General features: G+C 36.0%; 2 protein-coding genes across 10 annotated transcripts in view; one reads left to right on the top strand and one right to left on the bottom strand.

The window, feature by feature from the left end:
* SESN1 (sestrin 1) overlaps nt 1–25,532 on the top strand; it is a 108,083-nt gene extending 82,551 nt beyond the window's left edge. For 3 of the 5 annotated variants that reach the window (XM_004468408.4, XM_058307243.1, XM_023591704.2), the window contains 9 exons: nt 12,414–12,479; nt 13,244–13,444; nt 14,050–14,232; nt 15,054–15,296; nt 18,051–18,198; nt 19,900–20,012; nt 22,106–22,296; nt 23,652–23,796; nt 24,355–25,532. In XM_004468408.4, coding sequence (XP_004468465.2) covers nt 12,414–12,479; nt 13,244–13,444; nt 14,050–14,232; nt 15,054–15,296; nt 18,051–18,198; nt 19,900–20,012; nt 22,106–22,296; nt 23,652–23,796; nt 24,355–24,441 — 1,377 coding nt within the window. In that variant the 3' untranslated portion in view covers nt 24,442–25,532. Of the gene's footprint in view, nt 1–5,905; nt 6,157–10,112; nt 10,250–12,413; nt 12,480–13,243; nt 13,445–14,049; nt 14,233–15,053; nt 15,297–18,050; nt 18,199–19,899; nt 20,013–22,105; nt 22,297–23,651; nt 23,797–24,354 lie in introns of those variants that run through there. The other 2 variants (XM_004468407.4, XM_071218619.1) reach the window with 2 other exon arrangements.
* Nucleotides 14,540–27,844, bottom strand: part of ARMC2 (armadillo repeat containing 2) — a 152,655-nt gene continuing 139,350 nt past the window's right edge. For all 5 annotated transcript variants that reach the window (XR_011650110.1, XM_071218618.1, XM_058307238.2 and 2 more), the window contains one exon: nt 14,540–18,147. The gene's annotated coding sequence lies outside the window, so the exon portion shown is untranslated. The remainder of the gene's footprint in view (nt 18,148–27,844) is intronic.

Genomic DNA, 27,844 nt, shown 5'->3' with positions numbered 1-27,844 from the left:
TCTTGAAAGACACTTTCTTTCTTATTATTCTACCTTAGATAGGCCTGAGAATGTTGAAAGCCAAATTAGGTTACAAAATATTCCATGAATCTTGTCAAATAATGGTGTGTATTTAGGCAGTGTCTGATGTGTAAGTATCTGCCTGGCTCAATAAGTGATCCATATAAGCTGCTGCCAGAACCTATATAGCTGCTATCTTGGTAGTGTGGGAGAGCAGGCCCAGAAAAATCAAGGAAGCTTGGGAGTATCTTTGCGTTCCCAAAGAGAAGGGCAGAGATTATGGAAAACAGGAGCTGCTTAGCAGAACTGAACCAAGGACAGGCTGATTCCCAAGCAGAGCCATCTGCCTTATATAGTGACCCCCATGCCTCCAGAAATGTTGTCCAGATTGCCTAAATCTTTAAAAACTTAGTATTGACCATGAAATTCATAAGCTTTGAGCTTATGAATTTCAAGTTAAGCGGCTTTTCTTAATGGAAACATTACTGCAGAGTTAATTCAGAAAACACTTTTATTGAGGGTTTACTGGGTTCTGGGCACTAGGGCACTGGAAACACAGCATTGAACAAAAAGATAAACATTCTGATTTCATACAGTTTACATTCTCTTGAGACAGATTAAATAAATATATATACCAGTCAATCATCCAATAGTGTGAACTAGTTTCAGCAGCCTGCTTTCTTCTAGCACTTCATTCTGAAGGGCAGTGGGGGCAATGTAAGGAACATTTTGTAGGGCCTTAGCTAGGTAGTGGAAGAGCTTTGGGTAGCATGAGGGCACCAAAAGCCTGGGAAGAGACAAAGAGTAGTGAAGGGATAGAGAAATGGAGGAGAGAAGCTCTCAAACAAGATCACATTTTCCATGCTTTTGTTGTGGGTTTTGTTCACTTGTTTTTTTGTTGCTGTTGTTTTTTTTTAAACCAGATCTCACCCTTTCTTTCTTCTTGCCCTCTTTTCTTGTCCCCAGCATCAAGAATTTAGACTAATATATAGTTACCAAAATTTATATATATGTAGCAGTTTGATATGGTTCATGAATTCCAAAATTAGATACTGGATTATGTTTGTAAACTGGTCTGTACCTGGGTATGATTAAATTATGATTAGGGCTTTGATTGGGCCATGTCAGTAGGGTGTTGAGTCCTACCTCTTGGTGGATGGGGACTCACAGATAAAAGACATGGCAAAGGACAGAGCTGGAGTTTTGATGTTGGCGTTTTGATACTGAAGTTTTGAGCTGAAGCCCCAGGAAATAAGCACATAGAGAAGCTTGGTTATGAGGACAGAGAAGCAAGCCCCAGGAAGAGAGGAACCCAGGAAGCCTGAATCCTGGCAGAAAGCGGCAGCCATCTTGCTTCAACACATGGCAAAAGACTTTGGTAAGGGAAGTAACTTATGCTTTATGGCCTGGTAACCGTAAGCTTTTATCCCAGATAAATACCCTTTATAAAAACCAACTGCTTTCTGGTATTTTGCCTCACCACCCTTTTGGCTAATATATATATATAGTTAGAATATATATATACATTCATTAAAAGAAGCAGCCCAGCACAGTGACTGCTGCTTTGGATTCAGGCAGGCTGCATATTACTAGTTTTATCACCTTGGACAAGTAACCCATGTTTTATGCATTTCTGCTTTATTCCTATTGTGAAATAGGAATCTCTGTATACGTGAAAAGTGCTTAGTATCTAATACATAGGAGTTGATAAGTGACTGGTTTTATTATCATCAGCATGGAAAATCTGATTACTATTTAACACACTTATTCTTCAGGAGTAAGTGATTTTCTAATTTAAAGCCACTGACACTTTTTGGAAAGGTGATGTTCTATATTTCTAAATTCCTGGACTGTACATTTTGAAAAGAAGAAACCCTAGAGGAGATAACAAAGACTTACCAACATTCTTGCTCCTTTATCAGTATATAATTCTAAAAATTAAATTGAGGAAGTGAAAAAAGTAGAACAAATAAGGGAACAATATAAAATTAAAGTTCAGTGCTAAAAGGATCTAAATGTACCCGAAGCATAATGTTAGAAAAAAAAGTGCTTAGCAGACAAGCTATATATATAAAAACAGGAAGATATGAGCTGGAAGAAAAAAAAAAAAACAAAAAACTTGACCAAATTAGTAAGCAGAAGTAATCTTATAAACCAGCATCCATTCTAAATGAAATGTTTTAAATGACAATAGGGGATTTTCCAAGAATGCTGAAACGACATAAATCTAACAAATCCTACTCCCACTCTTAAAAGAGTTCTTTTGTTTAGTGGCTAAAACCATTGCTGCATGAGTTTTCTAACCATTATTAAATATAATTCTGATTGCCATGAACAGATCTGTAAATTTATAGTACTTTAATATAATCCCTTTGATGAATGAGATAATATGTGGTCCATAAAAACATGATTATGTCTTTTAGCCTGGTTAACATTCTTTCTACTAAAGTATATCTATACTTTTTCAGAAATTGACTATACTTTTCAAAATTCTGATGGGTTCAGGGAAGCGTTTGGTCAGGAAAGCAGATAATTTGAGATTTATCTCCTAAATTCCCCAAACAAGAGTATAAGGCATGATTGCCTCCTGTAAGGAACTTATTTTTTTGTAGAGACAAAATCCACGTTTATTCTTAAACCTTTTGCCATTTCCAATGTTCTTCACACCACTTTTTTGCCTTCCCAAGATTGCCTCAACAGCCTTCGTAATTCATTTCCCTGCCTCCAGTTTTCCCCTGCCAATATATTTTCCAAACATTAGCTGAAATGAAAATCTGATGTCACTCTCCTGCTAAAAACTTCCAATAGTGCCACAAAAAAATTTAGATTCTGTAACAAAGCTAACAAAACAAATAGGGTCCCTCCTTACTGCTTATCTTTTACGCAAGCTCTATTACTCTCTTCTCCAGTCCCAGTGAACTTCCTTTATTCAGCTCCCCCAATGGATCACTCTGACCTCTGAGCCTTTGCACTCCCACGTATCTCTGTCCTCCCATGTCTCACCACCACCTCGACCAATTTTCTTTCCATGGCTTCTCTGCTAATCCTCTAAACTCAGATGTCTCTTACTCAGAAGCCTATCCTTAATCCCCATTCCAAGTTTGAAATTCCCTAATATCTCATGGTTCTCTGCTCAGTTCAAGTCATTTCACACCACCATGCTTTTTCATAGGTATACCAGCTTAATCTAGAGAAAAATAAGAACTAAGACCATAATACTTAAACATTATTACTAAGGACAGATGCAAAGACAATGAATCTCGCTTTGATCAGTTTGATACAGCTAAGTAAGTTTATGAAAACATTTTTAGAGGAAGGGAAATATTCAAAATTACTATTACTGCTTGGCTAGGATGTCAGGTTTCTTCCTAGCAGAAATAAAATGTTGAAATGAAATGTCAAAATAGCAGACTTTGTAAAATAGCTACTGGTTTATAATGATGACCTATGGTAAATATCAAAAGCATAGGCCTTTCTAGTTACTATATGTGATCAGGATGTTCATCTTTTCAGCAGATGTTCATTGCATGTCTATCATAAACCTTGCCCTGAGGGGAGGGGGGTGTGTGTATGATCAAGATATGTACCTTCATGACATCTGGCCTACTTGAGAAGCGAAATCCTTGGAAAACACAAACTTTTTATTGAGTAATTTGGAGCAAAATATTTCCAGAAGCAAAATCTACATAATGATATTTGCAGGTCAATTGTTACGACATTGGTTGGAATTCTTGGTTTACTATAGGTATACTGGGAGGCAACTTTTTAATGTTGGCGAAGAGAGACTAATTCACAGTATACTCTATGGAGAAAGAGCAGAAATTAGTATTCTATGAAGAATTAGGGTAAGTCTTTACAGAGACCATAAAGGAATTTGATGGTTTGAAGGTTTTTGGTAAACCAATGAATTCAATTATATTTAAAATTATTCTCTTTTCATGTAAAAGCTTGTTTATTGGCAGCAACAAAATGAATAATAAGTTGAAACCTTCTTCAAAAATTCCTAATTGGAGCGTTCTATAAAATTTCAGTCCATATTTCTTCAATAAACATTTATCAAATATAAGTATCATACACTACTATATGTATACAGTTTGCAGTTTTATGTATACAGTTTGAGTAAGCTGAATGCATGTCTTCCCCTCACCACTCATTAGAAAATAAAAAGGTGAGCATTCTCTATTTTGCAAATGACATAATTTTAATGTCACAAACAATGTTATTCCCTATTGTGACAACTAGGCTCACTACTTTATTCCTACCAGAACATAAAATCACAGATCAACTATTCTAGAACCAGAGTCATAATTTTTCTTGTACTTCCCTCATTATCAAACTGGCTTTGTAGCACACAACCCATACATCAAGTCCATTTATGTTTGAAAGTTAATCATTTACAACCAGTTTATCTTAGATGATATGTCATATTGCTGCAAATAGGGTGATCTGCTGAGTTTGTTTTTGCTTGTTTATGGCTGAGTGGGCATTTGATTATATTGGGCGGGGAGGGCGGAGAGCTGTGCTAAGTGGAAGAGACTTGGAAGCTTTTGTAACCTTTTCTTCTATATTAACACTGACCCAAAATTGCTTCTCTTGGAATTTATAAAAGCAATTTATGAGAACATATACCATATATCTTATTTATCTGGAGGAGAAAAGTAAAAAGTAACAATTTTAACCTGCCTCTTTAAAATATGACAATTTAAGAGCTAATAGAGTAACTTGGTCTTCTGTGAGACATTGTAACCTCATTCCTAAGAATGAAACTTATTTTCATTTGTGAGTCCTGATTCTGCCTGTCCATATTTAATGATTTTTAACAATGCTTGTTTTCTTCTTTCAGAATATCTCAACTTGAGCATGTAAGTTGTTTTTTGTTTTGTTTTGTTGTTTTTGTTTTGGGAAGGGAAGGGAATAAAGAGTTTATTAAGAAACAAGAAAATGAGGGAAGTACCCAGTCCAGGCAGAGGTATGGACCCTGGGCATACTGCAGGGTGAGTCTCCCAGGACCTAGGTCAGGGTTTTTTAAAGTCTGTTTTGATTGGTTGCCCCACCTGACAACGCGAAGGCAAACGTGGAAGGAAAAAAAAGACGTAGGTTTTAAAAATAATTGTAGTAACATGCAACATAAAGTTTCCCACTTTAACCAATTTCAAGGCTATAATTCAGTGGCATTAATTACATTCACAGTGTTGTGCTGTCACCAACATCCATTACCAAAACTTTTCCATCAAGGAGTTGGTTTTTTGAAAGAATTTAATGGACCCATGTAAGGAAATAGTATTGACACTGAACTTCAGTGATTTGGGTTCTGGATCCAATTGACATAGTTGGATTATATAAGGGCAAATTAGGATGTTTAAGGTCTTCTAATATACTTGGGAAGAAGAGAGACAATTCAGAGACTGTAGGGCTGGCTACCAAGGTTTATTATCTGTTTAGGAAAATGATATTTATAGTTTCTACATAGCTTGCCAAAAATAAATTTTGCATTGAATATAGGCCATGGCCCCGTAATTGTTCCGGCATTCTCTAGTCCATTTAGCGTTCTGCTTGGGCCTTACTGAAAAGGAAGAAGGGACATTCAGTCGTTTATGAATGTAAAGATAAATTTCTCCTCGTCTGTCAGGGTCAGTCTGTTGGGTGCTGTGGGCTTTTAGGTAGATAGCCCGAGCTGCTGGAGGAGCGCGGCTCTCGCTGCTGGGGCTGGGCGGCGCGGGGCAGCGAGTCCTTTCGCTCCAGCCCGAGAGCCGCAGTGCGCGCTCACCCCGGGACCCGCCGAGTGGGCTCGGGACCCGAAACTGCTGTCAGTGCGGGAGCCCCGCCCCTCAGGTTGTTTTCCTCGGCCCCTCCGCGCAGAGGAGGGGCTCGGCCGGCCCCCACCGCCGCGCCGCCGCCAGGGCCGAGGGACGGGCGCGCGGGCGGGGCCGCGCCGCTTGTTTGTTCGCCCCGCCCCGCGTCCGCGTCCGCGGATCGAAGCGCTGCAGCCCCGCCGCCCCGCCGCCCCGCCGCCCCTGCGCTCGCCGCCCGCGCCGCCGCCGTGCCCGCGTCGACATGCGCCTGGCCACCGCCGCCAACGCCGCGTACACAGCCTCGCTGGCCGTCTCGGAGCTGCTGGGCTGCAAGCAGTGCGGCGCGGCCCGCGGCCGGGACGAGGTACGGAGCGAGGGAGCGGGCGGGCTCGGCGAGCCGCTGAGGTGCGCGTCGCCCCCTCAGCGTCGCTCCCCGAGCGTCGGGAACTGCTGCCCCGGGAGGCGGCCCCGGAGCAACCGCCCGGGCGGCCGGCGTCCCAGCCGGGCTTCCCGAGCCCCGCGCCCCTCGGGTGAAGGGGCGGCCTGTGCGGTGGGGAGACGTTTTCAACCGTGATCGTTCCCGGGTATAAAACGCCGAGGCTGGAGAGACAGCTGCCTCGGTCCTTTAAATGGAAGTCTCCAAAACGTAAATAACATTGTCTTGTACAAGTCTCCACAAGTCAGAAACCGAACAAAGCTCTAGTCTTAAAACAGCCTGTTGATTTTTTCCCCCTCAGTGTCTTGTCAAAACAGATTATTCAGCCACCCCCACCCCCTTAACAACAACAACAAAAAAAGGCATTTGAGTCAGTTAAAAGATAATGTTGCCTAGAATAAATATGTGCTGCAAGCTCTATGACGTTATGCACAGCGTTTGGTCCTATTTTTTAAAACCATCCTTTTTGAGTCTGAATTGGTCTTCAGAATAGGCCTTTTAATTGTAATATTTTGGTTTTTTTCATAAGTAGTTGCAAATACGGCACCATTTGGAAGTTACTAATAACCTTAGCTAAAATCTGAAGCTCTTAAAAGGCTTTGATTCAAAATGTGACAAAGGAGAAAGTAGAGAAATACGTATTAAAATTTGGATTGAAATCAGAATGCTGTATTATCACCTTAGTCTAAATTTGAATTAATTTCTCTGCAGCTTTGCCTACTAAAATGAGTTTTAGTAATTTTTTTTTGTTATTGGAGCCTATATTATAATTATACATGTATATTCATATACATGTAAATGAAAACACTTTTTCATAAAGGTTGTAAAACGCAAATAAATACTTTTTCTAGATTCTAACATTGATGGATACATTAGCTCCTTGTTTACAAATAACAGAGCAACCTAATAAGCGTCTTAGACTACTGCTTTAGAAACTTTACTGAAGAGAGAAAATAGCGCGAAAGTGTTGAATTAGCACTTCCAGTTCTGTTTGCAGGCCACACTAGATCTTTTCTCATTTTGAGCAGATAAGAGGTCCAATCACCACGTCCGAATAGATTTATTATTTCTAGTGGTATTTAGTGCAAAATCCTGACTAGTTATTAACCAAATCTAGACTTTCCAAATATAGCCATGTAAACTGGAAGATAAAGACATACATTTTAGCTTGCATTTTGACTACAGTGCCTATGGGATTGTTGTGTAGGAGCTTTGTATAGCTGTATTTCATTTTTAATAAATCCAACATGTGGGGAGACAATTTAGGAAATAGTGCTTTAGAGGAAAACTAAATTTTATAAAAATTAGTAACTGGATTCTTTCAAAGAACAAGCTTCCACAGTGCTTTTAAATTAAACACTTTCCAGGAATGGAACTCCTGAGCTCACAGCTTTACAAATGCACATATGTGAGTCACATAGGGCTCATATATGACCTAAGTCATCTTTACAAATGCAGTATTTTGAGGTCAGTGAGTTTTTATTTTTCTAGAATATGGTTTATAGAAGACCAAGATACTGGGGGAGGGTGTGGGGGAGACAGCTGGACTTTCTAAATTTCCTAGATAACAGTTCTAAATTTCCTCATTTCTATTTAAAAATTTTGAATGTCAAAAGGCTAGCACCCAATTATAAGCAATGATTATTCCAGAGAAAGGAGATTGGGATGGGGACTTTCACTTTTACACAGTATATATTTGCCTTGTTGAAATCTGTTTCAAAAAGCACACCTTTTGTAATTTAAAAAAAAACAAATGAAATTAATATTAATGACATCATCTTCAGTATTATCTTAAGACATCCAAACAGGTTTTTTAAAAAAGCACCAGATGGCAGTAAGAAAATAAAATTATCCAAGTGATTTACTTTTATTTTTTAACTAGTTTTGCAAGTGGATATAAAAAATTCAGCTAACACCTTCATTTTGCATTTGTAGGAAATCAATCATTCTTTTACTTAAGAATATCAATATAGATTTATAAATGTATCTTTAACAAATTTGAAACATTTGATTAGAACAGTGCTTTGAGTACACAAACACTGATTCATGCAGTGATATACAGTCTTTCTGTGGTCCAGTCAGTATTAAGAATTTTCATGCTCTGAAAATTAGTATATTAGTATTATACAGTATTGAGGAAACCAGTATATTAGAAATTTGAAGCAATGTTCTGGTGGAGGCTATTGCTGTCTTTCAAAAATGCTGATTAGAATTGCTGAGAGGAGAGGATTGTTAGTTCCCATGCTAGTTTTTCCAGCTACACCTTCACAGAGAGCTTATGCAGTTCTGTGATTAGCATCTGCATCTGCTTTTCAGCAAAAAAGTATTTGCTGATGGCAGTTCTGCTTCCTAGACTCTGAATTGGCCAAAACTTTGTTCAAAGTCTGTAATTCAGTTTCTTATGGCCATACATGAAGGAATCATTGAAGTAACCTAGATAGAAGTTTTGAAATACATTGTTTGGCTGTAATTGTCCCATTAAAGACCTGCAGTGCCTTTCTTGATCAATGTCTACTAGAAAATAAGTAATAACTAATCTGTTGTGTGATTAGGGAAAGAAGTCTCCCAAAAATAGAATTTTCCAGCAAAGTGAAACAATCTTTTAGAAACCAAGCATTTACAGTCATAAAATAAAATAAAATATAATATAATATAATTAATAAAGGGCTTCTAAGGTATCTAAGACTTTTAAAGAGGCTACAAAGAGTAATAATTAAAGACACCAACTCTAGAACCAGACTTATTCCATTTTTGTGCTATACTTTGGTGCATTTTCCAAGATGAGGAGTCCTTATAAAAGTCCCAATAAGGACAAGTACCATTATCTCCTTTGAAAATAATTGTCACCTGTTTACTTTCCCAGATGTTTATGCTCTGTTAGTGTGCAATAGGAGGCTAGATAGAGTCAGAGATCCACTTCCTGTTGTTTTCTGGACTGGGATAAATTGGGATGCAATCTCATAACTCATCAGGAGCACCCCTGAACAGCCCTTTTTCTTCACGAAGGATCATGTCATGTTTTTGTATCCCTCTCATTTATCCAGTATATTTGCTAAGGAAAAGAGAGAAAACAAGGTACATCTTTTGACAGTAGCTTCCAAACATAGGATTTAAAATTCATGTGATTCTAGAATAGCAATAACTGTTTCCCATTATATCAGTCTTGAGCAATCCTTTCTGTTTGGGAAAGAATTAATAAAAGATCTCTCTCTCTCTCTCTCTCTCTCTCTCTCTCTTTCTCTCTCTCTCTCACACACACACACACACACACACACACACACCATCTTTTCTTCCACTTCCTCTTTTTTTTCCTCCTCTATCATTTTCCTTTCTGGTTTTTCAGAATGGCAGAGACATCTCACAAAAACACATTAGCACTGAAGGATACAGGCCATGGTAATCCAAGTGTGAGCTCAGTAAAATTCTATTTTACCTAGAATTAGCCTTAAGTGAAATAATGAAATGGAGATTCTGAATATCCAGTTCCTCATTCTGGCCCCAGCTTTCTTGCCAGACTGATACTTCATCAAGAAATGAATGGGATCTTAACATTAAACGGTTATTAGGGGGAGCAAAGGTGGCTCCAGCAGTTGGGTGCCTGCTTCCCACATGGAAGGTTCTGGGTTTGGTCCCCAGTGCCTCCTAAAAAGAAATAAACAAAAAACAAGCAATCAAACCAAAAAACCAACTCAGGGGAGCCCATGTGGCTCAGTGGTTGATCACTGGCTTCCCACAAATAAGATCCTGGGTTCAATCCCTGGCCCTGAATCTTCACCAAAAAAAAAAAAAAAGTTATTTGTTTAATGAGTCTCTAATTTATTTCCAAGAATGCTTTTTCTAAGCATTCTATATTTAAGTGCATCATTTTTCACTCTATTCTAAAGGAAATTAGGAAGGAGGATTTGGCAGTTGTTGAAAGCTCAAGGAAGAGGGAAGACAGTGATACCAATATGGCCACTAAATTTGGCTGTAGAGATCAACTTCTGGGGACCACTGGGAAAGACCCTTGCCATACACATGGGTAAATATTCCATTTCTGAAGCATTGAGAGCCACCTTCTTGGAACTGTAAAAAAACTATTGTTTTATAATAGTTTGGTATATAAGCTAAATATTTGATATAGAAACAAAATGAAAATAATATAGGTCAACCTTTTTGTATTGAGGCCCATGTCTTATCAATCTGATCTCTTTTAAGGGAAAAAAAAGCTATCTGCATAGCACTAATGAAAAGGATAAAATCCTGGAAATGGGATTGCTGAGTTTTTTTTCTCTCCTTACAAAAGTAACATAATATGTACACATTATGTACCTTGTTTCCCCCACACCCCCACATCATATATCTTTTAAAGCAACCCATATAAGGCCGCTTCACTCTTTTTATGGGCTGCATGCTATTATACATGGTCATACTAGCATTTAGGTTGTTTTTAATCTTGTACTATTATGTTGCAGTGATTATTCTTTTACATATGATAGTTAACAATGTGAATTTACCTATAAGTTAAGGTTTAGGATGGAATTGTTGTTTCAAAGTAAATGTGCCTTTAAAATTTTGATTAATATTGCAAATTGTCCTTCATAGAGGTTGTAGTCATTTATACTCCTTACATATATTTTTCTTTTTTTGTGTTTGTGTTTTCCTTATATATTTCTTGATCCTTTTCCCTCACATTTCAAAATACTTCTGTCAGTATATGTAAAAATTACTATTTCTTCACCCAGTCACCAATACAGCATGTGATCAAATTTTTTTTGCTTTTAGGCAGTCTTTTAGGTGAAAAATGGTATCTCAATGTATTTAACTCTCATTCATTTTATCGGGAGGATTGAACATCCATCATACCATTTGTATTTTCTTATCCTTGAACTATGCATGTCCTTTGCTCATTTTTCTCTCAGGTTGCTAAGGTTTTTATTGATTTGTTCGATTCTTTATGTATTAAAAGAAACTTAGCTTTGTTATATGAATTGCAAGTATATTTCCTAGTTTCCTGTTTGCTTTTATGTCTTTATTTTTCCCATGTCAAATTATTTTTATGTCATCAAATTCATCAATCTTGGATTTCATAACTTCTGGGTTTTGTGACTTTCTTAGGCCTTCTCCACTCCATGAGTACTTTCTTCTAGTACTATAATTTGTTTTTTTTATATTTTACTCTATTGTAGAATAAAGTATGATAATAGGGTTCCAACTTCAGTTTTTCTATGTGGTTTTCCACTTGTCCCAAGATTAATTGTTAAATAATCCATGTTTCCCCCACTTGAAATGCCACCATTTTATATATTAAAGTCTCAATATACTGCCTCTTAGTGATAAAATTACTAATAAACCCCAGAAGCTGGTGTTTTCCCAATATACATCTTGTTTAAATAACATAGTTTTCAAAGATTAAAGAAATGAGAAGGGATAAATGTTGATTTTAGCCCAATATGTTTTGTTTGAAATATATGTAATTGGGTCAGAAATTCAGCAGAGGCCGATAAAGTCATCATTTTATATAAAGGTTGTATTTGTGCCAAGGTAATGTACTGAATAGCAGGAATATGTTTTCTTTTGCTACTTATGGTAGGATATACTCCTAAAACACAATATAAGCAAGGTTGGTGACACTCTATAAATAAAAAAACTTAAGGCAAATTTGTAAACAAAATGAGTTTCCGTAAACTTATTTTACTTAACCACATAGAAAACATGCCTTGCAGTGCTTTCTCTTTTGTGGATTTAAATTACTTTTTTATTTTTCCTAATATTTCTGCTCTTACTGTGAGGTGTAATTATAGATGTGATAATTGCACTTCTTCAGTGACAAGGTGCACGGTGATTGATATTTTGTTTGGTTGGGTTTTGGACGTACAAACACATTGGTCTTATTTTGTATCACTTACAGTCCACAGGGTTGGCTGCTCTGTGCTGAACTTTCTGTTCTAGACTTTCTGCCAAGTACTTTATGCAAAACTCTGGTTTTACTGAAACAGGTTTTATTGTTTGTAGTCAGTCTTATAAGCTGTTGTTAACTATGTGATGCAAACATAAAAGTTGGTATGTATATATAGCCATGAAAAAAAGAAAACACCAAAACAATCCTAGCCCTGTTTAACTGGATGTTTTCCTTCCCATTCCTGTAGCCTCAGTTCAAGTTGTTTACTGCTGCAGGCCTGAGATGGTGTGATTTTCTTTTCTAGGAACTTGGAATTAGAATTCCTCGACCACTAGGACACGGACCAAGCAGATTCATCCCAGAAAAGGAGGTGTGTTGTTTGTGAAAGTACATAGTGAACTGTATGCTTTTAAGGAAAAGCTTTCATGACCCAGATCTTGGCATCTGAACAACTGTTGGTCAACATGTTTTACGCAGAGCTGATCACAGTTAATCATTGTGCTTTGGCAGTGAATCTTTGGGATTAGAAAGCTGTTGTGGTCATGATGAATTCTAGTATTTCATGACGCTTTTTAAACACCCATATTCAAGGAAAGCCAAGACTTGTTTTTGATTAATGGTACTCCATCCGCTCATATTTAAATGTTGTGCCCATAACCTGAGTTTAGTCCTGACCATCTCCACAGGCTAGTATCAGTGCTAATTGGATCTTTAATTCTAAATATGCATCTATGTTTTTTTCACAAGGAGTGTTTGCTGTCAGTTGATTTTGGTTCTCCTTAAATTGGGTAGCAGTAGGCGTTGTTATAAGGAAAGGCTTTAGTGCATATTTGCAAACTCTGCAAGTTTAATAATCTAAATCTGCTGCTGCTTCTGGATACTGGCCAAGTCTGCAAGCAGCCTATCTAGGTGGCCTTTAGTGTTCAGCTTTTGTTGTTTATCCCCTACTTTATATGTGACTGTTTATTCTTCTATCTTATCAGTTGAATTTACATTTGTGGAAATGTAACCTGTCTCTCTTAAGCCAAATTTAATGTGCTTCTAAATGACACTTAGAATATAGTACATCATATTTTCTTTTTTTAACACCTATTTATAGTTTATGTAACCATGGTTTTTCTCTCATTTATACAGATTCTTCAAGTGGGGAGTGAAGACGCACAGATGCATGCTTTATTTGCAGATTCTTTTGCTGCTTTGGGTCGTTTGGATAACATCACATTAGTGATGGTTTTCCACCCACAATATTTAGAAAGTTTCTTAAAAACTCAACATTATCTACTGCAAATGGATGGGCCATTACCCCTTCATTATCGGCACTACATTGGAATAATGGTTTGTAAAAATTCAGTGAAAAATTCTGTCTGCTCTTATTGATCTCTATAAGCAGTATTTAATGCTTTAAACACAGGGATACTCATATTCTAACTTGTAATAGATTGCAATTAGGTAGTACCTGTTTTTCACCTTTCTAAATAACTATGCTCTCAAGTATAACAGAAAAAAAAAACATGTATTTATATACTATTGAGAACTATCCTCCATGCAATAAGAGAATAAAGTAGAAAGCAAGATCTATTTCATTATTATAAATATTTCACATTGACATAAGTATTTCTAATCCTGCTTAATTTGTAAATATTCCATTATTTATGGTCAACACCTTAATTGAAGTTTTCTTCTCAATTTGAGGTTCTGAAAATTGGTACATAGATGGAATTTCTAAAGTCCAAATACTTATCAGATACTTTGTTCTTGGAATATTTCTGAGATGCCTTCTATACATGTTTACAGGAAAACTTAATTTGTGTAGTTTATGGACATTTTGAAAAACATACTAACCAAAACTTAATTATTTGTTTTGCACATTCTAAAGAAAAAGGATTTGTAGTCATTCAAAATTTTCATTTTTATGATCACAATCTTTGTTTCCTCTTAAGGCTGCAGCAAGACATCAGTGCTCCTACTTAGTGAACCTCCATGTAAATGATTTCCTTCATGTTGGTGGGGACCCCAAGTGGCTCAATGGCTTAGAGAATGCCCCTCAAAAACTACAAAATTTAGGAGAACTCAACAAGGTATTAGCCCATAGGCCTTGGCTTATTACCAAAGAACACATTGAGGTAAGTAGTGAAATAATGTATCTCAGGTGTCTTTTTAAAATACTATGCTAAGCTAGTTCACTCTGGTTCTATTTACTAATAAGGATAATAGTAAAAGTAGATTGACATGCACTACCATGCAGGAGAAATTCTTGAAAACACATATTTTGGGGCTTTTCTGTTTTATAGAATATTTTAGACATTGCTACATAATTGAGGCATCATATTAGCAAGAAGATTTGAATACAATGTCTATTATATCATCAAGTGAGAGAAAAAAACTACCCAAGATTATAAAATAGATAAATGAAGTAAAAGGGACACAAAATTGAATTTGAAGAATTGTAGGCTTTATTACCTTGGGCATAACTTTTTAAATATAATTTGGTGATTTAGGAATATTCAAACCACTATCTTAAAAAGTCCTTGAGGAGGCCTGATAATAAACAAAAAGACATATCTCATACAGTAACTTCCACTTTAAATATAAATTTATTACATTTAATTTGAGACTCTGAATTGACAACACAGTTAATTCATTCATAATTTAGCATCTGAAATACAACAATTAAGTAAAATGCATTCTATTGCATTTTTTACAATAGTATTTCAGCAAATCAAAATTAATAATGAGTGTCATTATCAGATTATTAAGCTTTATTTATGAATACATATTCATGAAAATCAAATTAGCAAATTCTGGGTTTTCTATGTCCCTGGTTGTTTTACATTAAGCTTTGTAAGTGACTAATTCTGTTTTCACTAGATTCATTATTAAGATGCGCTGTATATTTCACCATCACATCCCAGTATAAAAATATGTTCTCATTTTTTTTCCTAAGGGACTTTTAAAAGCTGAAGAGCACAGCTGGTCCCTAGCAGAACTGGTACATGCAGTAGTTCTACTCACACATTATCATTCTCTTGCCTCGTTCACATTCGGCTGTGGAATCAGTCCAGAAATTCATTGTGATGGTGGCCACACATTCAGACCTCCTTCTGTTAGTAACTACTGCATCTGTGACATTACAAATGGCAATCACAGTGTGGATGAGATGCAGGTCACCTCGGCAGGAAATATTTCGGTAAGTATCTATTATATGTTATGGGATTATCATAAGAATAATCACAATAATTGCTGTTATTTGGTTTCTTGGTTTGGTTTCACTTGGCTTCTTAGAAAATCCACCCAGTTAGGTCCATAGAGATATTAGACCCCTATATGTATTCATTTAACAAGTATTTATGACTGCCTCCAAATGCCTAGCCCTAGTGTAGGTGCTAAGAAACATACAAAACTATAAGATTCTGGGATGTTACACTTGCAGGATCAGGAACTACCAGCATGTGTCCTGTCAAGGCCAGTCCAGTATTGAATGGCTACTGCAATGGGATGTGGGGAGGCTGAGACCAGATAGCCTCTTCTCTTTCAAGTTAGTGGCTGGTGCTTGAGACTTCCTGGTGCTGATTGCATCCTCTTCTTCCCTTTTGCATAATCGAAATGAGCTGACATCTAATTGTTCATCTTTTAAAAATTTAATCAGCCCTGATCTGGAAATTTTTCCCTTTAAAATTCTTTTTCATATTTAACTTTGCACAAATTAAAAATATGTCAGGTGAATATAGATTGCTTTATCTTGCTTTAAAGTGCTTTAAGTTGCTATTAAATCCTTTCACTTTTGTTGCTTATCTTCTCTGACTTATATTTTCTCAGTTTTGTTATTCCTTTGAAAGAGATCAAAACAAGCTGAATTTTCTGTAAGTTTTGTAATGATAAGTCAAAAGTCCCTCTGAATTCTTTTACTGTAGTAAAAAAGCAAGGGCTTATTTTATGTTTCAAAAGAGAAATCATAGAAACAACATTGCAACCTCCTGAACACTTTAATACAACTGAGAAAATGTGTGCAATCTGTTGAAACAGATTTGAACAGGTTAAATCGCCTTTAACTTTATATATTTGTTTTTGGGCTAGTTATCTAACCTCTCTTAGCCTCAGTTTTTTCATGTCTAAATAAAGACCAAACTCAAGGTTGTTGTGAGGTTTAAATGTATGTCTCTAAAGAGATAAAAAAGACTTGGCTTTTATCAGGTGCTTATTAAGAGGCAGTATTTACATATGGTGAAATTAGTACATAAAGGAAAATCATTTTTTTCCAAGGCTGATCACAGCTTTGTGCTGGCAAGGGCAAAGACCATCAGTTTCCCCCTCTGCAGAGCTACCTAGATTCATGCTATAGGCCTGCAGTCACTGATTATTTATGAAAATTTGGTGGTTATGAGATGATATAAGAAAGTATATTACTTACTAGGACACTAGGGTTTGGATTCTTGTCCTTCCCTACCAGGCTGAAGAAAAAAGTTCTTGATTTTTCTGATTATCCCTCTATTAAATGAGATAATAGTGAAAAATAGAAATTGTTTATTTCTCCGATAAGACCCTTATTTCCAGGTGTTAAGTTGGATATTTTTAGGTTCACAGCCCTCACTGATGACACTTGACTGAAGTCAAATAACTGTGAACTGAAATAACTTCTTCTTCAGGTACAAATTGGATATCTGACTCAGTTCTTCAAATACAAATGGCCAAAGAAAAACAAAAAAAGAATTCCCTCATACAGAATTAACATTTTAATATTAAGATAAAATGCCTTAAAATTTTTTTTTACCACTGACACCTTTAGCAGATTAGTCAAGGAGTAAAAAACATTTGTTTCTTTTCCCTCCTATTTCAGTGTAATTTATAAAAAATTGTCCTTCCTAAGAATACTGTAAATTTGGGCTCTTTATATTAGAGGAAAATGGGTGAACAAAATAAATTAATGTAATAAGGGATAATGTGAATTGTCAAAGACCTTGATTTTTTTTGTTCTTTAAACGGTGGGTCATTCTATTACGCAACCTAATCCTTTTCAGCCTTTTTTTGTTTGGTTACTGACCATGTCCCATGAATAATTATGTATATATATGCACACAAGAACCTTCAGTACCATCATAGAAACCACTTCCCATCATGTTGTTATTAGAGAAAGTGCTTAGAGTACAGCATATTTTGGTATAACTGTTAGGGTCATATGAAAATATACAGCACAAGTAGTATAGACCATTTCTCCTAATATAGAATTATCCTGACAGACATTCTGCAACAATATTTCTTGAGTTTCTACTATGTGCCAGGCACTATACTATGCTTTGGATATAAACTTAGTTAACTAAACAGATGGATCCCTTATGAAGTCTTGGTCTAGAGACAGACATTAGAAGCAATAAACATGCAGATAGCTATACAATTACAAATTGTGATTGGTGCTCTGAAGCAAAGAGCAGGATGGGGAAAGATTGGTCAGGAGAAACATATAAGCTGACACCTAAGGGACTGATGGATATAAGCCAGATAGAATAAAAGGGTAAGAGGAAGAACATTCCAGGATTGACAAAATGCCCAGTGTACACAATGCAATAATACTCCTGATACTTGTGTATCTTATTTATTTAACTGATTGAGCAAATAGAAGTTAACTTTTAAATATTTGTTTTAAATTTACAAGTAGTACTAAATATTAATTTTTAAGACAATGAAAACAGTTTTACAAAGTAAAAGCATTGGAATGTGTTCTTAAAATAATTTTTCTCTTATTTCATAAAACCTGCATATCTGTATACCTAATAGGCCAAGATAATTCAGTTTTTGGTTTATTTGCTTACATTAAAATTATAATAAGGTCTATTTTCCCATATTCTTTAAAGTTACAAATCCCTATGGGACAGACTTCAAAGAAAATTCATAAATTTCATCCTGTGGCTGACACATGTAACATTAATTAATTGTATTGTCTCTTCAGGTAAGTGATTCCTTCTTTGAGGTCGAAGCCCTCATGGAAAAGATGAAGCAGTTACAGGAATGTCGAGATGAAGAAGAGGCGAGTCAGGAAGAGATGGCTTCACGGTTTGAAATAGAAAAAAGAGAGAGCATGTTTGTTTTCTCTTCAGGTAAGAGCAACCATTACAGAGATTTTAAGTAAAACGTTTAAAAACATTAAATATGTCTTTCCTTTTATATAAGCCATCAGGTAGGTATTCCTACTTAAAAAAAATTTTGAAGCTGCCTGGGGACTAATAGTTGCAAACTCCCCAGGTCTACTCAGCTGTGTGTTTGGGAAGTAGGCTTCCTCTCTAGTTTGTTTCTTGCATTTTAAAGTAGTAGTGGCTCTGGTAATTTTCCGTACACTTCTCTCTTTTCTGCCCATAACAACCTATTCCCATTCAAAAATGAGGAGTATGAGCAAAGTACTAGGAAACAGGGCCCAGAGCTCCAAACAAATGTTACCAGCCATAGACCAGTGAAGAGCCAGTTAAGTGAGTTAATCCCATTATATTCTGGTTTTTCTTTGGACTATGTGCCAAAAAAAATGTAATCATGTTACCTCTTAACTACTATATAAAAATTTATGCTTCTTGGATTTTTAATTTGTTTTTAAGGAATTTATATTCTAAACAAAATCTTTATGGTAAAATATGTGTATTTTCAATATAATATGAAAGTAAAATTAAGTATTGACTAATATTGAAGTGTTGTAATTGGCTAGAGACCTCAGAAAGTAGAATACTGGCCATTATTTTGCCACTGCCGGTGTCAGTGTTTGCCCTTGCTATACCATTACATCATCAGAAAGAAAAGGAAGTAATAGTGAAAATGTTTCTGGTCCTAAAATCACTGCTAATGAACTTGGGTAATTCACTTAACATATGACCCTCTTTTTTCCTCTTCTTTAAAATGAGAAAATGGTGTTCATAAAGCCCAAGATTGCTTCCAGCTTTAAAATTCTATGATTCTATGAAAAGGAGCTATTTATTAAATCACCAATAAAAACCTAAATCCTTTATAAATGTTTAGCCTTTATATGCATATAAACTAGGTAATTTAAAGAAGAAAATGAAGTATCTCAAAATGTATAGAGTCAAACTGTGTGTTAAAAGCATCACATTTCTTAATAGAAAAGAAAAAATCAAATTTGTATAAATGAAGGTTGGGCATTAACTTGTTTTTCCTCTAGAAAAGATTTTGTTTCTAGCTATGACTGAAGATATGGAGTTGTCATATAATACCATATTTACTCGAAACTATAATCTCATCAACTCCTAAACATATGATAATCCAAAAAGGCTTCAGGCAGTTCAAGAAGCTTGTAAAGATGGTGTCTCACAGGACTTTCCTTCATTCACCATTCTAGGACCATTGAACTGTTAGAAAAATCATATTAAAGATTGTGTTACATAAATATTCAAGTGAAAAGAGCTTGGCTGACTTTAATAGCTGTTATTATCACTCTGAAGATTATTCAAAATGATGTATATACTTTGAGCACATACTTTTTAAAGTAGAACCTAATATTCATAAATTAGGGTGGGAATGCAGAGGGAGAAAAGAACTGTAAAAGAAGGAAATGAAAGCATAAAGAATTAAACCATACATGTTATTTATTTTATTACAGAGAATCCACTTCTAGTACATTCCATTTACTAATAACTAAGCTACTTAACTCTAGTTTTAAGACTTTATTTTGGTTTGATATTGGTTATTCAGTATCAGAGAGCGGGTTATCTTATTTTTACTTGTATTAGGTAAAATGAATTTTAACTAGCATCCTGTTTTCTAAAAGCTTTCAAATGGCTTTTCTTAAACAATTTCAGATGATGAAGAAGTTACACCAGCAAGAGATGTATCTCGTCACTTTGAGGATACTAGTTATGGCTATAAGGATTTCTCTAGGCATGGGATGCATGTTCCCACATTTCGAGTCCAGGTAAAACTGCAGTTTTTAGTTTGCACATGATTGATTAGAAATACCTCAGTCTGGCTTAAAATAAGAAAGAGCCACTTGGATTTGAGAACTGTAAATGTTACAGAAAGAACTAACTTTCCTATATATAAGCTATTCTCATATTTTATTGGGCTGTGAAAGTTCATATGTCAGTTCAGAATTCAAAATATACTCACCCATAAAACAAAATTACAATAGCAGTTAAGTTCCCAGGATGGTGCACAAAAACTCATTTAAAGGTTATAATATAGGTAAACAATAAATAATTGTACAAGAACCTAGCCAGTATTTATAACATTGGTTTCCTCTCTGTCTCCTTCTGAAACCCTGTGTTAAAGTGAGACTGTTTCTTGCCCTGATGTGCCCTGGGCCTCCAGTGAGTGCCAGGAGCAATGTCTCAATGTTCGAAGCAGTGGGGGGAGGGGAGGGGTGAGAAAATAAGAAGTGAGGGATTTGTGCTCAAGCTAGGACTTGTAGGAAGAGTAAATTTTTTATTTTCACAGATATCACAGAAAATAAATCATGAAAATTGCAGTATTCTAATTCCCTTTAAAATAATAACTGACAATTTGAAGTGATAAGAATTTTTGAGTTTCCAATTTAAACCTTAGGCGGATTCACACTAATAAATGTTATTCCAAAATTACTTAATACCTGTCTCTTAGAGTAAATAAAGTTAGTGATGTGGGGAGTAGAATTATTATTGGTAGACCCAGTTTCCTTAGCTCCGAACTCATTAACTTTGATATATACCGTAAAACTTTCTCATGCAGTTCTGCACATAAAGAGTACATGAAGACTTAGGGACCTGGTAATCCTCCAGGATACCAGACTCCTTCTCTGTTGTGTTTTTTTGTGTAGATAACAGTTTAGGACCTTGTATATCTGAAGCAAGTGCTCAAGCACTTAGCTCTACCCACGTCTCTCCTCTGTTTTTGCTTGGCAGGAAGCATTGTGCTAAGTGCTTTGCAAGCAGTATCTCAGGAGCAGTAGCTGTAACTTGTAGTTTCAGGCTAAAAGTTGAGAATCATCAACTAATTAGCAAACATTTTTTCTGTGCTCTAGTTTTGTGAGACTGCTTCCAGTCTGTCAGTAGAAGCACACTAGTTTAAATGTATGTCTTAAATCTATTGTGTAAGTATTTGATTCAGAGAGTTGATACTTCTAATTTTCCCAGTTATTGGGAGGGACCAGTGTTATGTAATATTTTACCAGAATTATGAAATATTTGAGAACTGTAAGATTTTGTTCTTTTGCTCAAGAACTAAAACAGATTGTTTAAGGAGACAAAATTTGGCATAAGGAAGTTATAGAATATACTTGATAAATTGTGTCATGAAATATAATAGATTAGAAATTAAAGAGATCATATAAGATGGAAATTTTATGTAGGGAGATGAGGATTTTGAGGAATTTAGATGGTCAAAATAATGGCAACTCTGAGCTTTCTGCATGACTTCTATAAACTACAATTGCTCTGACAAGTTGTGTTTTTGTTTTTGTTTTTTAAAGCATAGGGAACTGTAGACAATAATTGAGCTTAGAGTGAGGACAGAGTGAGGGAACAGATTGTAAAGAGACTAATATGGGCTACTTAGAGCTTCAAGCAAAGTATTCCTACTCCTGATTAGTGGGAAATTAGTTTAAAATTGGCTAGGTGTGCCTTAAATGTCAGACAGAGCAATTTAGAATAGATTAAATAGGGTTTGTAAGTCTTAACCAAAAGGATGGCATACTGTCAAGGAGGTGTTTTAGGTAAATAAAAGTAGGAGCAACATAGAATTAAGGGCTTAAGTTTTGAGGTGAAAAGAAAGGCAGGGAGATTTAATGCAGGAAAGCCAATGAGGAAACTTAGTTAATAGGTCTGAGAGTCAGAAGGAGGGTGGGAGGAAAAGAATAAGTGATGGAGGTATTGAATTGAAAATTCACAGAATTTTAATTTGAACCATTTGAATGGTTGCAGCATGGAAAAGTAGAGAAAACTCCAGAGATGAGTCACCTCTAGTGGTTGAGTTGAGAGACAGAGATAAAGCTACATTTTAGGTATTCACATTCATTCTATTCTCTTTATTTAGGACTATTGCTGGGAAGACCATGGTTATTCTTTGGTAAATCGCCTTTATCCAGATGTGGGGCAGTTGATTGATGAAAAATTTCACATTGCTTACAATCTTACTTATAATACAATGGCAATGCACAAAGATGTTGATACCTCAATGCTTAGACGTGCTATTTGGAACTATATTCACTGCATGTTTGGAATAAGGTTAGTCTGTTTTCTCATGTTTAGAAGGAGATCTTTTTCTTTGGACTAAATTTTTCAGGTGCTTGGAATACACAGACATATCATATATTTACAACCATCCTTCCTTCCCCAATAGCATTTTATTTATTTACTTATTCATTATGCTCCTTGGACCTCAGAGAACCAACCAATTGTATCTTAGTTTGTTTTCTCTCCCCTAGCTAGGCCTAAGGGAGAGTTTGGGACATTAGTAAAATTAAATGACAGCTACCTCCAGGGAGAGGGAACGGAAGAGCTCACAAGCTGGTCCTAGAGAATAGATGAAAAGTGGCAAAGTTTGTCATGAATGTCTCTGGTATCTTTTTTCTCTGTATCATCTTCTACCTCCTGAAACTCTTCTGCCTTCTTGGAACTCAGTACACTTATAATGCCCCTCTGGTTATTTTCAAGCTCCTTCTAAAAAGTAACTATTCCCATAGTACTTCATTAAAACTCTCAAGTCCTTATAGTTAGTTATTCAGCCACAAAATTACATTGTATAGAAAATGCAGTACACCCACTTCTCACACATGCACACAAACTCCATGCTGCAGTACTTTCTGATTAATTTGGCTGTATATAAAGTAGGGATTTCTCTTGCTTTTCATTTTATCAGAGGCCAGACTGTTGACTTTAGTCTCCTGAAAGGTTGTAGCACCAGCTTTTCAGAGGCTTTCTCCTTTTTTCCACTGGAAACTGAATCGGAGACTTTGGTGCTTGGTGTTCTAAAATCCACCACCCAGTGGCGCAGGGGAGATACTGGTGCCTGGTACCATCTTGGCTTACAACAGATCAGCATCTCCTAAATGCAGAGCCTGTGAGGTTCCTTCCAGAACCACCCCTTTTTTTTTTCCTTCATCTGACCCCAGGAACTCCCAGGGTAAATAAGATAATTCTGATTACTTTTATTTACACAAATGGCTTACCATTTATATGTGTTATAGTACCAATAATAAATATTAATGTCTGGTTAATCTGTTGCCAGTTTCTTAATTTCAGCAATACTCATAAGCTGTGTTTTCAGAATGTGTTGTTCACAGTGTGGTTGCTTGTTCATGATTATAAAAACACACTTATTGTTTGCGACCCAATATCGTCAAATTTCAAGAATGATTTTCTCAAGCACTGGCAAATCTTCTGTCCCTGTCCTTAAGCTCTGTATTTCTTATCCCTCTATACTCACTCATCCACCCCCCACTTAAACATTGTAAAGTTTTATTAGCATTTTTTGGGACAGCTGCCTACCCAAGGAGGGAAAAAAATTCAGCATTTACTATACTTTAAAAGATGAAAACAGACTACACTGAAAATATAATTCTTACTTTGTTTTTTAACAGATACGATGACTATGACTATGGTGAAATTAACCAGCTATTGGATCGCAGCTTTAAGGTTTATATCAAAACTGTTGTTTGCACTCCTGAAAAGGTTACCAAAAGAATGTATGATAGCTTCTGGAGGCAATTCAAGCACTCTGAGAAGGTATGTGCCTATTGTGTAACTGTTAGTGATTCTTAGTCCCCTCCACCTAACCTAATAACTCAAACCTTTCCGTCATCCAAAGCACATCATTCCAAACACCTGCCTCCAGATATACTCTAGGAGGGAACTTCATTATGGTGATTAAGTAAGAATAAAGACAGAGAAGAGAGGTAGACTGGCCCATCTTTAGACATGCTTGTGTGGCTATCACCACTTAGGAGAAAGAAGAGAGTTTTGCAAGAGCACTTTTTAATTATGTATAGGTAGAAATGCTTGGTCTCTTTGAAAGTGACAATGTCTAGATATTGATAAAGCAGTAGCTAGATTTTCTGAAGTTTTAACAAATGTAAATGAAAGTCAAAACATCAATTCAAAAAGAACATCAGATAGCATTTGTTTTACTGAGAGATTGGTATACTGTTAAACTCAAGACTTTTGTCTACATTTTTCAGTAGCACATAGAAAATTTACTTATTTTTGGTATTTATTAGATGCTCTGAAAAACTGGTTGTGAATACTTATGACCCTATTTTATATGATCGTGTGTTTTATGTTCAGGTTCATGTTAATCTGCTTCTTATAGAAGCTAGGATGCAAGCAGAACTCCTTTATGCTCTGAGAGCCATTACCCGCTATATGACCTGATGCCTTTCCTCCGTTAAAGATGATGGAATGATCAGCAGATATAGTCTACAAGGGGAAGGTACTAAGCCTCAGGACCAATGGTAGATAAAAGATTTCAGAAATCCATTGTGCCATGATTCCTTTAGTTTCTGCTATTTTACTGTGGAAATATCACTGCTGGCACAAGCAGTGAATGCTTGGCAGCTTCAAGGTTAGAGCTGTGAAGAAGGGCTGCCATTCACAGTATTTTGCTTTTTGACAGTACCAGATGCTGTATAACTGTTTTAATACAGCAAATAGTAACTCTCCAAATACTGTTGCTTTTATGTTAAATAACAAGAATTGGAGCATGCAAAGAATGGGACTTGGACAATGACTTATGCTTTATATATAAAGAATTTTAGAAGATCTTGGTGCTGCTCTTCCTGCTGGTGGAATGAATAGAATGGCTGTTCCAGTTAAGCTATTAGTAATAAAAGTGAATGAACACTGCTACTATCTGAGCCTACATACATAATTTGTGTGGTTTCAAATTTAACTTGCATATGTGTTCATTGTTTTGCATCTAAAATAGCATAGAATTACTACTTGCAGCTCAACAAAGACCATTTTGATGGTTAACAGTTCATTTCTTTCACTATAGTTTTTTTTAAATCCAGAGTTATTGGATGACATTAAATTACAGTAGTGTGCTTAAAGATTTTCTTCCAAAAAAGCAATCTTGAATGAAAGTGTGAAAATTTTCAGAAAAACTGGCTATCTTTTGATATACTGTTTCCCAAGACTCTCTGACACTGGAGGGCAGCTGTCTTGTGAAATATTTTTGTTTTCAGCACCAATGTTGCAGGAAATGTTGCTGTAGACTGCTGCACAGTCCCAGATGCATTATGTCCCTCCACTCCTACCCAACTCCATGGTCGCCACTTTAAATGTTGTGCAGCTCCTTAAATAATAAAGCTGGAAATATTTTTAGTCAGGTTACTCAAGTTTGACTTACAAAAATGCTAACTTTGTTTGAAATGTATTAAGTACTTTGTATTCTGGAAGCGTGAATTGCCTTTGAAGTCTGTCAGTATTATTGGTATTTTTCAATAAAGAAAAACTTTTCTCCATTTTTATTTCTTGTCTCAATCCCTTAGACAGTCTGGACTTCATCTCAGTAACAATATGGAATTTCTATTTACTTTTATAAGCCCAGTAGATGACACCATAATGAGATGAGAGAGACTGCCGTTAAGTGGTGAAACTCCAAATCACTTTAGAGGATGCAAAAGAGGAGTAGACCTTCAAACTATTTTTATCTTAGAAATGACTGGTGTGGTCTCTCCATCTGGTCCCTTTTTCATTGAGATCATTTTAGAGTTCCAATAGAATTACTAAAAACAAGGATTCAGGGGAGCAGGTGCAGCAGGTATATGAGGTCCTGAGTTCAATCCCAGGAACCTCTAAAAAAAACCATAAGGATTCATTATGGAGAAACTACAAAAACTACTAAAAAATAGTTCTGTTGTAATAACTATTACTTATCAAAACATTTATTGAGCTCAATCTAGAGCATACAAATTTCTAATGTGTGTATAAGGTTGGGTGGGGAGGCACAATTTTGAATAGAAGAGGTACCTACTCTCAAGGATAGGTCCTTCTGAAAAGACAAGACTACCACCTTAGATAGAAATAATTTATCTTCAATATATTTTTCACTTAACTAAACGTATATTTTATTAGACAAAAAGTGCTCTTTTCAAATGTTTTCTTTAGACTTTAAGTCCATTTTTAGTTAGCTTACAATATTATATACACAGTTCTACCCACTGAATGTGTAGCATACTTTTGCTGCCCTCTGTCTGCTGAGTATTTTCACCATAGCAATACAGGTGACTCCAACAAGTAAGATTACACTGGCTATATTTAAATTTTTACTCATCCTGCTTTTGCTCTTTGGGCCTTCCCTTCAAAATACAAAATTTCTAGCAGAGGTTTTAATTAGCAGTAGGATATTCACAAAGCTAGATAAACTAGAATGCAAAATCTTACTCTATTGAAACTCATGATTACTTAGAAGTAAGAAGTTGAAGTGAAAATTTTAATGAGTAGAAAAGTGCTTATACCTAAAGTAGTAAAAGGCATGCATTTGATATAAAGTTGATGTTTCACTGCCTCCCATTTAACAGGTGCTTCCTGTTACTCAGTGTTTTCGCAAAACTAAACACAGGGTTTCTAATGTTACTATAATCTTTGAAAATAAGTTTCCAAAATAATTGGAAGAAGTAAAATAGAATATTCTATGAGATAATCAAAAGCCGCCTGCACCAGAGGAAAAATTTCTTTAAAAATAATAATGAAAGACCACTGTGAACAAAGCCTCAAAAAGGGGTGCTCCTGACGGTTCTAGAGCCATCCAGACGCTATAAGCAAGGCAAACAATCCCTTGAAATCAGCACCCTGTTGGTGGGCCTTACCTTGAAACCAGGGTGACAACTTACTTCCCTAATGTAACAAAGTTAGACTCATTTATAATTACCCTATACATGATTCTTCTACCCCTTTTATTTGCACCTATAGTTAGTACTGTACGCATTATATATATATGTCTCAGAGACTTAAATCCTCAGTCTGTTCATATGCCGGTTGAGCCTGGAATCTCAGAAAAGTTGCAGCCAGTACCTATTCTCCAGATCATTAAACTCACCCAGGACAACTAACAAGATGATTATGATGGACAACCCCCATCCCAAAAAACAGAGTATCTACAACTGCAAGCAAAACAGTTCCTTCCATCTGCCCTGTAATATCTAAGCCCCTTCTCCATCTGAGGCAAAGTAGGCATCACCATCCCAACATCCTCAAGGTTGAGGAATGAACAAACCTAAGTGGGGAAGGCAACCATGGACAAAGTAAACTTATTAATATTGTAGTAATGGAAGAACATGTAACATGGTTATAAAGATAGTGGTTACCAGAGGTTCGGAGGGGGAGGGAGAGGGAATAATAGATGGAACATAGTGCATTTTTAGGGAATTGGAATTAAGTGAAACCACAATGTAAACTATAGACCTTGTTAGTAGCAGTGCTTCAGTATTTATTCATCAGTTGTAACAAATGTACCACACTAATGTAAAATGTTAGTAATTGGTGGAAGATATGGGAGGGGTGGAGTATATGGGAATCCCTTATACTTTTGATGTAATTTTTCTGTAATCTAAAACCTCATTAAAAAATAAAGTTTATTTAGGGGAGCAGGTTTAACTCAGTGGTTTGAGTGTCTGTTTCACATGTATGAGGTCCTGGGTTCAATCCCCAGAACTTCCTTAAAAAAAATTTTTTTTTTTTAAATTTTTAAATATAATAATAGGAGGGGCAAGATAGAGGCAAAGTAAGGAACTCCAAGAGTCAGCTCATCCTACAGGGCAAGTTAGTAATCACC

This window comes from Dasypus novemcinctus, chromosome 11 (genome assembly GCF_030445035.2).
Source record: "Dasypus novemcinctus isolate mDasNov1 chromosome 11, mDasNov1.1.hap2, whole genome shotgun sequence".
Classification (NCBI taxonomy): domain Eukaryota; kingdom Metazoa; phylum Chordata; class Mammalia; order Cingulata; family Dasypodidae; genus Dasypus; species Dasypus novemcinctus.
The sequence above is the reverse complement of the archived record's forward strand: the minus strand, read 5'-3'. Positions and strand labels throughout refer to the sequence as shown.